Source organism: Oreochromis aureus, linkage group 11 (assembly GCF_013358895.1).
Source record: "Oreochromis aureus strain Israel breed Guangdong linkage group 11, ZZ_aureus, whole genome shotgun sequence".
NCBI lineage: Eukaryota > Metazoa > Chordata > Actinopteri > Cichliformes > Cichlidae > Oreochromis > Oreochromis aureus.
In genome coordinates this window covers 36511970-36526094 of record NC_052952.1, presented here as the reverse complement: position 1 = coordinate 36526094, position 14125 = coordinate 36511970, and the positions used below count along the sequence as shown (strand labels likewise).

The 14125-nt window shown below is 40.5% G+C and overlaps 1 protein-coding gene across 10 annotated transcripts in view; it reads left to right on the top strand.

Moving 5' to 3' along the window:
* Positions 1 to 14125, top strand: part of LOC116330579 — a 285981-nt gene that overhangs the window by 110512 nt on the left and 161344 nt on the right. The window contains exons 16-24 of one of the 10 annotated variants that reach the window (XM_039620042.1): positions 1693 to 1972; positions 2215 to 2255; positions 3256 to 3529; positions 4227 to 4274; positions 4556 to 4599; positions 4973 to 5255; positions 5631 to 5674; positions 6227 to 6512; positions 7022 to 7065. The exons of the other annotated variants lie outside the window; for them this stretch is intronic. Coding sequence (XP_039475976.1) covers positions 1693 to 1972; positions 2215 to 2255; positions 3256 to 3529; positions 4227 to 4274; positions 4556 to 4599; positions 4973 to 5255; positions 5631 to 5674; positions 6227 to 6512; positions 7022 to 7065 — 1344 coding nt within the window. The remainder of the gene's footprint in view (positions 1 to 1692; positions 1973 to 2214; positions 2256 to 3255; positions 3530 to 4226; positions 4275 to 4555; positions 4600 to 4972; positions 5256 to 5630; positions 5675 to 6226; positions 6513 to 7021; positions 7066 to 14125) is intronic. 10 annotated transcript variants of the gene reach the window in all.

Below are 14125 nucleotides of genomic sequence, written 5' to 3'. Positions count from 1 at the left end.
CGAGAAGATGTGGAGGGTGAAGGTAACAGTGGTCCCAGTGGTAATCGGAGTACTCGGTGCGGTGACTTCTAAACCAGGCGAGTGGCTCCAGCAGATCCCAGGAGCAACATCGGAGATCTCTGTCCAGAAGAGCGCAGTCCTAGGAACAGCTGAGATACCGCGCAGGACTTTCAAGCTCCAAGGCCTCTGGTAGAGGACCCGAGCTTGAAGGATATCTTTTGTGTTCTAAATCCTCATAAAGCCTGATGATAAAACAGTTTCTAATCTGACTTTTTCTCTTTCTTTTCTCCTCAGACAAACGGTTTCCTCCACTGAGCCAGAGAGTGAGTAACGTCACATCAGTCGACTTCACACAGTTCAGCTTTGATTCAGTGATGAAGACTGAAAATGATCTTCATCTTAAACAGAAATCATACACATGAAATTCAAGCTGCAGCTATGGCTACGTTCACACTGCAGGCGAAAGCGCATCAAATCCGATTTTTTCGCCCCTATGCGACCCATATCCGATCATGGTATGACAGTGTGAACGGCACAAATCCGATATTTTCAAATCCGATCTGGGTCACTTTCGTATGTGGTACTGAATCCGATACATATCCGATGTTTTAGAAAGCGACTGCTGTTTGAACGGTCATGTCGCATTAAATCCGTCTTTTATGTCACTGACACGAGACAGACGCCAATTATCAGTGCCGGAGAAGACATCGCGAACGCTTCCTGGCCATCCAGTGTAGATGTCAGTGAAACTGTTGGGAAGACAACGTGAACATTTTATTTGTACTGTATAATCTGCAGATTCTGACAGAAATCTGCAACTATCCTTTGAAGCACCGCTCCTCTAAAACAGCAAAAAGGATCATTATTAGGTTGTTTACATTATTATATAAATAACAAAATAACTTAAAGCAAAAATTTGGAAACATAAAGTCTGAAGTCTTTATATTAAGGGCCATCAGTCAAACAATATTGTTTGCTCTGGGTCTAAACAGAGCGAGTTGTGTGTGACGTCTTCTTTTGCGCATGCGGGCCGCTTTGAGCGTTCACACTAGAGCGCGTTTGATGTCGCATTTTATTTGTAGTGTGAACAAGCAGACAAAAAAATCGGATTTGATCAAAAAATCGGAATTGAGCATTAAGACCTGCAGTGTGAACGTAGCCTTAGTCATGTACACATGAGTTTTATACATGATTGGTATAGAAATATTAAATCTTATTTACATTTTAAAGGCAGATTAAATGCAAGTCTTTCTGTTTATCAGTAAAGATGTGAGCAGTTAAAGCTCCCCTCTGTTTGTAAAATCAGGAGACTCACTGCAGTTTTTGTAGCTCAGCCTTTGACAGAGTTACAGTCAGGCAGTAAAACAGAGTCACAAACCTGTTCATGAAAATTAAATCCTTCAAAAAGAGGAAAAAATGAGCCAAGAAATAAAAAACTAATCCAAGCAGGTCCCCACCGAACACCAGATGTTCATGGAGGTTATTTTCTGCTCTACATCTGGTCGACCGGTCATGACCTTAAAAAAGACGCAGCTTTATGTCTGAAGGTCAAAGGTCATCTTTTCAGGTTTTTAGAAAGAATTGGATTCAAACATGAATTTATTTTTAGCACACTAAAATGTTTCTGTTGATTAAAAATCAAACAGACATTTGAATTGTGCATCGCTGTCATGTGACCTCTGTTTTTACCAGGTAGAAACGATGGAGTCTCTTATTGAGCTGCTTTTGGAAACACTGGCTGATCTGAGTGACAGCGAGGTCGAGAACTTCAAGCAGGTCCTCAGGAGGAAACCTGTCTTAATGTTCCTGTTTATGGAGACAGAGACAGACCTGCAGGACGTGCAGGACGTGGTGTTTTTGATGGTGAGGACTTTTGGCCAACAGTCAGTGGAGGAGACCCTGGAGGTTTTGAAGAAGATGAGGAGGACTGATCTGGCTCAGAGGCTGACAGTCAGCAGCTCAGAAGCTCAAAGTAAGATAAAAAAGAAAAACGTTAAAATGATAAAAGTGGTTCTTAAAGTGTTTCTGCTTCAGTTCATATTAGAAACAGTCAGATTTACAGAGAAAAGAGAGCATTGTTGACGAGGGGCAAAAAATGATGTTCAGCAGGTTTAAATGTAATTTTTTTTTGTTGATCTCTGTATTTGTTAAAAGCTCGATTAGCTTTTATTAAACACTTATTTCCATTTCTGTTATTTTCTCTTTTTTTTCCAGACAAACATCTGGATGAACATCTGTCTGCACTGATCCATAAAGTGAGTAACGTCTCATCTGTCTGACTCTGCAGAGTTCAGCTTTGATTCAATAAGATGCAGTTTGAAAATCATAATTTGATCATTTAGATTAAACAGTGTCACAAAATTAATATATTGTTAGTGCTTATTTAGTGCATATTGTTACTTGTTTTTAATATAGTCTAAAAGGGCCAGCTCTGAGTACAGTCTGAGCCAAAAAGTACTGACAGGAAACTGCATGCTTTTGCAGAGCATAGGAGGTGCAGACAGAAAGTGAAACTAAGCAGAGTGTTTGATCGAAACTTAAAGTGTGCGTGACATGCAGAGGAAGTATATATATATCAGGCTGGCTGCTGTTGCTTCAGATCTGAGCTGTGTGTTCAGTCTCCTTTTCCGGAAATGTAAAATAAAGATCATTTTTTGAGTTAGACCACTTTGAGCCTAGTCTTTCTTTGCCGTCAAAAGAATTGAAAGAACTGAATTTAATAACAGTTGTCACAGAAATGTATTTAGATTAAAAATCAAACATTATTAAAAAGTGTTTACATAAATAATTATTAATAATTAAAATTGATAATAAAAGAAAACAAAGTGTTTCAGAGAAAACATCGAAAACATTCAAAGTTTAAAACAGCTACAAAAACGTAAATCGTGGCTCAAGAGTTGGGAGTTCGCCTTGTAATCGGAAGGTTGCCGGTTCGAGCCCCGGCTCCGACAGTCTCGGTCATTGTGTCCTTGGGCAAGACACTTCACCCGTTGCCTCCTGGTGGTGGTCAGAGGGCCTGGTGGCGCAAGTGTCCGGCAGCCTCGCCTCTGTCAGTGCGCCCCAGGGTGGCTGTGGCTACAATGTAGCTTGCCATCACCAGTGTGTAAACGGGTGGATGACTGAATGTGTAAAGCTCTTTGGGGTCCTTAGGGACTAGTAAAGCGCTATACAAATACAGGCCATTTACCATAAATCTTTAATTTTCTCAGTGAGGAAACATTTTTTCTTTATGAATGTTTGCTTTGAATTTTCCAGGTTGCAACAATGGCAGCTGTTACAGATCTGCTTCTAGAAACACTGGAGGATTTGAGTGATCAGGATCTCATGAAATTCAAGTTGTTCCTGCAGTTCACTCGTTTTCAGAAGAGTCTTCTACAAATCGAACTGAGTAATAACAGAAGAGAAATAGTGAATGTGATGGTTGATAAATGTGGTCATCAGTCTGTGGAGGTGATCAGGGAGGTTTTAACAGACATGCAGAGAACTGATCTGGTGCAGAGGCTGTCAGAGAGCAGCTCAGGACTCAAAGGTAAGAGAAAATAATCTGTCAGAGTTTCTGTAATAATGTCAATAAATATGGTGGGATTATTTTTAACTGAGTGTAAAAGTATTAAAAACATAATATTACAGCTCAAACTGAACAAAAATTAAAAGAATTAAATCAGAGAAACAACAAGAACTGCATAATATAAACTTTATTATCATTTATGAATGAAGGAATGTTTCCTCTGATTTATTTTGGACAGACGTTGATAAATTAACACATTCAGGTTGTACAAACACAATAAAATTAAACAGATTTGTTTTCATATTTCAATGTTTTAAAGTAAAAATATTCAGGTTATTGAATCAGTGACTTTCTTTGGTAAATGTTGTTTTAAAGCTCTTTGAACTTCTTTACTTTGAAAATATTTTTCTTTCTTTGTTGCATTTTGAGCTGATTAATATCAGTCTTGTATTGTAAATTGATCTTTATGTTAGCTTTGATTTAAACTCCACTATGGAGACAGACGACCTGTATGAGGTAAATGATTCAAAGTCTTTTCATTGATTTCTCTGTGATTGTGTAACTATGGCCTCCTCCTGCCTTCAGTCAGCACAGCTGAAAGTGAAATATTAAAGCTTTTTATTGTCAGGACTCAGTGTTATACTCAGGATGAGCACACATAAAGGACACACACAGTGTCTGTATGATGTAGTTACAGTTTGTATTCAATGTGTTGCAGCTGCAGGATCATCAGCTGAAGGATTTGATGTGGAGGAAACAGAGAAAGGTCAGTGTCCAGAAAACACATCAATCAATAAATACACTCATTGATATGAAGATGAAGAAGATGAAGAATTACTGAATGAAACAGAACTGGATCATTTCCTCACACTTTGATAGTTTTCCATCAAATATGACTTCATGTTAACAAGTTTAATGTTGTTATTAATCCAACTTACAAGGATCATCAGAATGAAATCAAAGTATCAGTTATTTCAAAGTGTCTGATTATTAACACTGATGTTAAATCAGTCATGAATGAACCTTTTAATATTTCTTTTCTGTCAGAGAAACACTCTGAGGATGAACGTTGGCCTGCACTGATCCACAAAGTGAGTCATGTCACATCTGTCTGACTTCAGATCATCCAGCTTTCATTTCATAAATACAGGATAGAAATCTTCAATAGAAACAAATGATTTGATTTTGATTGGAAAAGTCAAAGTTTGATAAGTTCAGTGTGTGCAGTGAGGTCTGTCTGCAGCAGGTCAGAAAAGTCCTGAACTTGTTAACAGAAGCAGAATAATTGTTAATCAGCTGTTTGTGATCATTGTGACAAATATGACCAATGACATCATCACCTTATGTGATGGATGATGTCATCGAAACACATCTACATTTCTAAAGTGTTGATGAGAAAACAAACAAACCTGAAAGTGAGAAATGTCACATTTATCTCATGAACATTTTCTTTGAATTTTCCAGGTAGAAACGATGGAGTCTGTTATTGAGCTGCTGCTGGAAACTCTGGATGGGCTGAATGAGCAGGAGCTACACAAATTCAACCAAACACTGCAACTAATTCATCGCAAATATTACTCAGTCTTCTCATGGATGTCGTACATGAGGACAGACCTGCAGCACACAGTGTTTCTGATGGTGCAGACTTACGGCCAACAGTCAGTGGAGAAGACCAAGAAGGTCTTAAAGGAGATGAAGAGGACTGATCTGGCTCAGAGGCTGTCAGACTGCAGCTCACTGCCTCGAAGTAAGACAACAAAATCAAAACTCATTAACATCATAAAACTGATTTTTATGTCTCATAAACGTCTAACTAAAGTCTTCTTTGACTTTATAAATAATATTTGTAATAAAGACAAAAGAAAACTCATCTTTAAAACATATTTTATGGCTGTTCTGGAAAAATATACTTCAATAAATACATAAAAATGAGACCATATTAAATAAAAATACTTTGTGAGGAGGAGTAAAAATGAGTCCTTCATACTGTTTATTATTGCTGAGGAGGTTTCAGTGTAATTCTGCATATTGTCCATTTTTCCAAAGTCCTATTTCCTGAATAATTGTCAGTTAGTTGTTAAATGTGTTTGTCATGAGTGACTCTGAGCACTTTTCTCCTCAGAGAAACACTCTGTGGATGAACGACGCTCTGCACTGATCCACAAAGTGAGTCATGTCACATCTCTGATTCAGTACAAGACAGCAGGCTGAAAGTCAGAGTACTAAAGTATCATCAGTTCTCATGTTGAGTCATTTTTCTCATGATTTCTGCTGGATGTTTGTGACAAACTGAAGCTTCATTCAGTTTGACTTCTTCAGCAGTAATTTTCTCCAACACTAATGTCAGGATGTCTTTACCACTGAGGATGAGCTGAGGAAGTGTCAGCATGTACATTTGTCCTTCAACAGGACAGAGAAATCTGAAAACATCAAACACTTTCAGATTAAACAGGAAACTTTATTCTACTTACAAATATTTAATAAAGAATTAAAGAGAATCTGAAATCAGGGAAAGATTATCGATATATTTAAATTTTATCTGCACAACATGAGAGAAAAACCACAGCCTGTAGATAAAAACTATTCTAAACCATAAAAGAAGATCATACTTTTATAGTTTCTTCACATATTCTGATAAACTGTAATAAAAATAACAGCTTATGTTTAAGTAAATAGATAAATAAATATGTGACTCCATTAATGTATTAACTGTTCCAGGTGGCAACAATGGCAGCTGTTAAACATCTGCTTTTAGAAACTTTGAATGATTTGAGTGATGAGGAGCTGAAGAAATTTAAGAGGCTCTTACAGATGATTATTCCTTGGAGGAATCGGTCATATTTCTCATGGAGGTTGAGTCGATCATCAACCAGAGCAGATGTAGTGAATCTGATGATGGATGAACTTGGTCAGCAGTCTGTGGAGGTGACCAGAGAAGTTTTCATGCGTATGAACAGAACTGATCTGGTGCAGAAGTTACCAGACAGCAGCTCAGCATCCAGAGGTAAGGCCAACATGCATGACTGTAAACTCTGTGTCATCAATAGGTTTTTGTGTTGGTGGTGTCATGGTGGTGCAGTGGTTAGCACTGTCTCCTCACAGCATGAAGGTTGTGTGTTTGAGCCTCCTGGTTGGCTGGAACCTTTCTGTGTGGAGTTTGCATGTTCTCCCTGTGCCTGCAGGCTTTTCCTCAGAGTGCTCTGGTTTCCAGTCCAAACACATGCTTGTTGGCTTTATAGCTGGTTCTAAATTAAACGTGGGTGTGAAAGGTTGTCTGTCTGTTTAAAACCTGAGGTGGACAGGTGTACCCTCTCTCATTATCACAGCTGGGAACCCCCAGTTACTTTGGTTTGACTGGATGGAGGGTTTCTTTGTAGGGTTCTTATGTCATTTTATTTAGTTTCACATGATTTTGTCTTTTAAATCATCTGTATCTTCTGAAGGCTGATTCTACTTGGATGTGTGACGATGTTTGAATCCTCAGAGTTGATTGTAAATGTCTTTCCTCCTCAGAGAAACACTCTGTGGATGAACATGGAGCTGCACTGTTGAAGAGAGTGAGTGTGACATTAACTCAGCTTTCATTCAGTAGATTCAGGCTGTAAATCATCCTCATCTTGAACATTATACATGATGAAACAGACAAAGCATCTTTGAAACTGGATGCTTCTCACAGTGTTAATGTGGAGCTCTGCAGCAATAATGTTTCCACTGATGACAGAGTGAAGGATCTACTACTGAAGATAAAACCAGGAAATGACATCTTTAGATTTTTCTTTGTCTTTGAAAATCTTCAACATCAAAAGTCCTAAAATATCCATTTCCACATTTCATGCACTCACTTTACTTTTGAAAAAATCATAACACAAACATTCAGTTAGTGAAATGAGAACATTTAGTTTTTAGTCCTGATGGAGAGGGAGTCATGTTTTCTTATGAGACCAAAGTTTTTCAGAAACATAAAAACAGTTGATGAAGACAGCGAGGTAAACATCATCAGCACCACAGATGTTACCAGCTGTTCCTTCATTGATCATTCTGAAGAATATTATTAATTGTCAAATTATATGGGTTTTATTAAAATTTTATAAAGCTGCACAACTAGTTTGAACTTAATTAGCGCCCGAGCACTAAATGTGCGAAGGCCCTATTGTATCTGCTCCGTTTATTATTATTATTATTCGGGCCCGAGCACTAAATGTGCGAAGGCCCTATTGTATCTGCTCCGTTTATTATTATTATTATTAGGGCCCGAGCACTGAGAGTGCGAAGGCCCTATTGTATCTGCTCCGTTTATTAGGGCCCGAGCACTGAGAGTGCGAAGGCCCTATTATATCTGCTCCGTTTATTAGGGCCCGAGCACTGAGAGTGCGAAGGCCCTATTGTATCTGCTCTGTTTATTATTATTATTATTATTATTATTATTAGGGCCCGAGCACAAAAGTGCGAAGGCCCTATTGTATCTGCTCTGTTTCTTCTTCTTCTTCTTCTTATTATTATTATTATTAGGGCCCGAGCACCGATAGTGCGAAGGCCCTATTGTATCTGCTCTGTTTATTATTATTATTATTATTATTATTATTATTATTATTATTATTATTATTATTATTATTATTATTTTCATTGAAATGAATTGCCTTTTGAGGGCTTTAACATGCTCAAAACTCATGAAATTTTGCACACATGCCAGGTCTGGTGAAAAATTTTGTATTTTAATGGTTTTACATATGAGCATTGGAAAATTGCTCTAGAGCGCCACCTATGCCTTATAAAATGCAGCCCTACGACCACATGGTTTGAGCTACATGTATGAAATCTGGTACACGTATGTATCATGCCAAGACGAACAAAAAAGTCTGTGGGCTCATTGACGCAAACCCAACAGGAAGTCCGCCATTTTGGATTGAAGGTCACATTTTGGCTCTGATTTTACCATTTCCATGCCTTGTACTTTTGCGAACTCCTCCTTGGGATTTTGTCATACAAACTTCATATTTGGACAGTGCCAACTACACACCTGGGCCATGTTAAATTGCGGAGCTTTTGAGTTTTCGTGATACGGTGAGGACGTGGCGCCACGGCGAATTTCGATGACTCGCCATGAAAATCTTATTGCCTCTCATTCCCTCATACATTGTCCGCCGTGCACCAAAGAGCACACATATGATAAGGCTCCAGCCCTGAACATATTTCAACTGCCATATTTGACATCAGGGACAGCGCCACCTAGTGGGAACAGGAAGTGTCATGTTTTACACTTTGGAGTACAGCGTTGTGATGGGTGACATCTGCAGCCTCAAATTTCTCCAGGAAAGCCTTAAGGAGTTGGTCTTGGGTTACAGTGAAAACTGTGACTTTTTGTGAGAGGGTGTGACCCCAGCAGCATGGCGAACTTTGCTGTCTCGCCATGAAGAAACAAGTTAGTATAACTCAATGAAATCCAGTCTGATCAGAACCAGACTTTACAGGGATGATGTCAGACTCGCCCTGAACAGATTGATGTGCCCATTGTCAGGAATATGCAGAGCGCCACCTAGTGGCAACAGGAAATGTCATGTCTTTCATTTTGTTGTACTGATTTTCACAGGTTTATCGTGGCCACCTCAAAAGCGGTGAATATCACCATAAGTCCCTCATGATGCTTCAGTGAGAAAATTGTGACTTTAAACTGAACGGCGCACCCTGTTGGCAACGCGGCTCACCATGAAAAATGAAGTGGCTTTTGAGGGGCTTGGAAAGTTTAAAAAGTCCTGAAATTTGGCGCACACCTCCAATGTGATGAGCGCTTTCTTGTTATTTTACCATTTTCACTGAATAGCGCAAAATGGCTCCACAGCGCCCCCTACAAAATTTCAAAACAACAGCCCCTGCTCTGTGTTTCGTCTATGAGCCTGAAATCTGGTAAGCTTATGGGAGATATCAAGATGTACAAAAAAGTCTCTTGGTGCAATATCCCAAATCCAACAGGAAGTCAGCCATTTTAAAATTAATGTGTCATTTTGGCCACATTTTCCCCTCTTTTCAGGCCTCGTACTTTGACGAACTCCTCCAAGGGATTTCATCATATTGAACCAATCTCCAGTGTGTGGAATCTAAAGACCTTTGTGATGTTAAATTGCGAAGCTTTTTACGTTCAGGGAAACGGGGTGGTCATGGCGGCACGTGGAGTTTCAATCCCTCGCCAAAAAGCAGTAATCTGCTGTCACTCAAAAACACAATGTCCAATCTCTCCCAAACGTCACAGGCGTGGTGAGACTCGACCTCGGAAATGTTTGTTATGCCATTTGTCAGTAATGGTTAGAGCGCCACCTGGTGGGACGACTATAATCATTATTAAATGAGATGAAATGTTAGCTGGTGGTTAAATGCATGAATTCCATCAATGTGACATCAGATCGGACGTGCTGGTTTTAGGTGTAAGGCATGGCTCGACGCGCCGGGGGTGCGAGGGCCCTCATAACGCTGCTTGCAGCTTTAATTAGGGCCCGAGCACCGAGAGTGCGAAGGCCCTATTGTATCTGCTCCGTTTCTTATTATTATTATTATTCAGGCAAAAGAAGGGCCTTTTTGAGGGCTTTAACATGCTCGAAAACTCTTGGAATTTTGCACACATGCCAGGTCTGGTGAAAAATTTTGTATTTTAATGGTTTTACATATGAGCACTGGGAAATGGCTCTAGAGCGCCACCTATGCCTTGTTAAATGCAGCCCTACGAACACATCGTTTTAGCTACATGTATGAAATTTGGCACACATGTGTATCATGCCAAGACGAACAAAAAAGTCAATGGGACCATTGACGCAAACCCAACAGGAAGTCCGCCATTTGGAAGTGAAGGTGACATTTTGGCTCTAATTTTGCCATTTCCATGCCTCGAACTTTTGCGAACTCCTCATTGGAAGTTCATCGTACAAGCTTCATATTTGGTCAGTGTCAACTACACACCTGGGCCATGTTAAATTGCGGAGCTTTTGAGTTTTCGGGATACGGTGAGGCCGTGGCGCCACGGCGAATTTCGATGACTCGCCATGAAAATTGTATTGTCTCTCCTTCCCTCATACATGGTCCGACGTGGACCAAAGAGCACACATATGATAAGGCTCTAACCCTGAACATATTTCAACTGCCATATTTGACATCAGGGAGAGCGCCACCTAGTGGAAGCAGGAAATGTCATGTTTTACACTTTGGGGTACAGTATTGTGATCGGTGACATCTGCAGCCTCAAATTTCTCCAGGAAAGCCTTAAGGAGTTGGTCTTGGGTTACAGTGAAAACTGTGAGTTTTCGCGAGAGGGTGTGACCCCAGCAGCATGGCGAACTTTGATGTCTCGCCATAAAGAAACAAATTAGTATAACTCAATGAAATCCAGTATGATCAGTACCAGATTTTACAGGCATGATGTCAGACCCGCCCTGAACAGATTGATATGCCCATTGTCAGAAATACGTAGAGCGCCACCTAGTGGCACCAGGAAATGTCATGTCTTTCATTTTGTTGTACTGATTTTCACAGGTTCATCGTGGCCACCTCAAAAGCGGTGAATATCACCATCAGTCCCTCTTGATGCTTCAGTGAGAAAATTGTGACTATAAACTGAACGGCGCACCCTGGTGGCAACGCAGTTCACCATGAAAGATGAAGTGGCTTTTGAGGGGCTTGAAAAGTTTAAAAGTCTTGAAATTTGGCGCACACCTCTAATGTGATGAGGGATTTCTTTTATATGTTCATTTTCCTTGAACAGCGCAAAAAGGCTCCACAGCGCCCCTACAAAATTTCAAAACAACAGCCCCTGCTCTGTGTTTTATGTATGAGTTTGAAACCTGGCAAGCTTATTGGAGATATCAAGATGTACAAAAAGTCTCTTGGAGCAATATCCCAAATCCAACAGGAAGTCAGCCATTTTAAAATTAATGTGTAAATTTGGCGACATTTTCCCCTCTTTTCAGGCCTCATATTTTGACGAACTCCTCCAAGGGATTTCATTAGATTTACGCGATCTCCAGTGTGTGGAATCTAAAGACCTTTGTGATGTTAAATTGCGAAGCTTTTTACGTTCAGGGAAACGGGGTGGTCATGGCGGCACGTGGAGTTTCAATCCCTCGCCAAAAAGTAACCTGCTGTCGCTCAAAAACACAATGTCCAATCTCTCCCAAAGGTCGCAGGCGTGATGAGACTCGAGCTCGGAAATGTTTGTTATGCCATTTGTCAGTAATGGTTAGAGCGCCACCTAGTGGGATGACTATAATAATGGTTGAATGAGATGAAGTTTTAGCTGGTGGTTAAATGCATGAATTCCATCAATGTGACATCAGATCGGAAGCGCTGGTTTTAGGTGTTGGGCTTGGCTCGATGCGCCGGGGGTGCGAGGGCCCTCATATCGCTGCTTGCAGCTTTAATTATTATTATTATTATTATTATTTCGGCAAATGAATCGGCCTTTTGAGGGCCTAAACATGCTTGAAAACTCATGAAATTTTGCACACGCGTCAGGTCTGGTGAAAATTTACGTATTTTAATGTCCGTGAGACATGTTCAGGGAAAATTGGCTCAGTAGCGCCACCTAGAAAATGAGAAACGCGAGCCCCCCGAGATGGGTATGACCTACATGTATAAAACTCGAACACATATCTAACGTTCGGAGACGCACATAAAAGTCTATTATGGCCATGTCCTAAACCCAACAGGAAGTCCGCCATTTGGAAGTGAAGGTGACATTTTGGCTCTAATTTTGCCATTTCCATGCCTCGAACTTTGCGAACTCCTCATTGGAATTTCATCGTACAAGCTTCATATTTGGTCAGTGTCAACTACACACCTGGGCCATGTTAAATTGCGGAGCTTTTGAGTTTTCGGGTTACTGTGAGGCCGTGGCGCCACGGCGAATTTCGATGACTCGCCATGAAAATCTTATTGCCTCTCGTTCTGTCATACATTGTCCGACCTTGACCAAAGTGGACACATATGATAAGGCTCCACCCCTGAACATATTTCAACTGCCATATTTGACATCAGGGACAGCGCCACCTAGTGGGAACAGGAAATGTCATGTTTTACACTTTGGGGTACAGTATTGTAATGGGTGACATCTGCAGCCTCAAATTTCTCCAGGAAAGCCTTAAGGAGTTGGTCTTGGGTTACAGAGAAAACTGTGAGTTTTCGCTGAAGGGTGTGACCCCAGCAGCATGGCGAACATTGAGGTCTCGCCATGAAGAAACAAATTAGTGTAACTCAATGAAATCCAATGTGATCAGAACCAGACTTTACAGGGATGATGTCAGACCCGCCCTGAACAGATTGATATGCCCATTGTCAGGAATACGTAGAGCGCCACCTAGTGGCACCAGGAAATGTCATGTCTTTCATTTTGTTGTACTGATTTTCACAGGTTCATCGTGGCCACCTCAAAAGCGGTGAATATCACCATCAGTCCCTCTTGATGCTTCAGTGAGAAAATTGTGACTATAAACTGAACGGCGCACCCTGGTGGCAACGCAGTTCACCATGAAAGATGAAGTGGCTTTTGAGGGGCTTGGAAAGTTTAAAAAGTCTTGAAATTTGGCGCACAGCTCTAATGTGATGAGGGATTTCTTTTTATATGTTCATTTTCCTTGAACAGCGCAAAATGGCTCCACAGCGCCCCCTACAAAATTTCAAAACATCAGCCCCTGCTCTGTGTTTTATGTATGAGTTTGACACCTGGCAAGCTTATTGGAGATATCAAGATGTACAAAAAAGTCTCTTGGAGCAATATCCCAAATCCAACAGGAAGTCAGACATTTTAAAATTAATGTGTAAATTTGGCGACATTTTCCCTCTTTTCAGGCCTCATACTTTGACGAACTCCTCCAAGGGATTTCATTAGATTTACGCGATCTCCTGTGTGTGGAATCTAAAGACCTTTGTGATGTTAAATTGCGAAGCTTTTTACGTTCAGGGAAACGGGTGGTCATGGCGGCACGTGGAGTTTCAATCACTCGCCAAAAGCAGTAACCTGCTGTCGCTCAAAAACACAATGTCCAATCTCTCCCAAAGGTCGCAGGCGTGATGAGACTCGAGCTCGGAAATGTTTGTTATGCCATTTGTCAGTAATGGTTAGAGCGCCACCTAGTGGGACGACTATAATAATGGTTGAATGAGATGAAATTTTAGCTGGTGGTTAAATGCATGAATTCCATCAATGTGACATCAGATCGGAAGCGCTGGTTTTAGGTGTTGGGCTTGGCTCGACGTGCCGGGGGTGCGAGGGCCCTCATATCGCTGCTTGCAGCTTTAATTATTAGGGCCCGAGCACTGAGAGTGTATCTGCTCCGTTTCTTATTAGGGCCCGAGCACCGAGAGTGCGAAGGCCCTATTGTATCTGCTCCGTTTCTTATTATTATTATTATTATTATTATTATTATTATTATTATTATTATTATTATTATTATTCAGGCAAAACAAGGGCCTTTTTGAGGGCCTAAACATGCTCAAAAACTCTTGAAATTTTGCACACATGCCAGGTCTGGTGAAAAATTTTGTATTTTAATGGTTTTAAATATGAGCACTGGGAAATGGCTCTAGAGCGCCACCTATGCCTTGTTAAATGCAGCCCTACGAACACATCGTTTGAGCTAC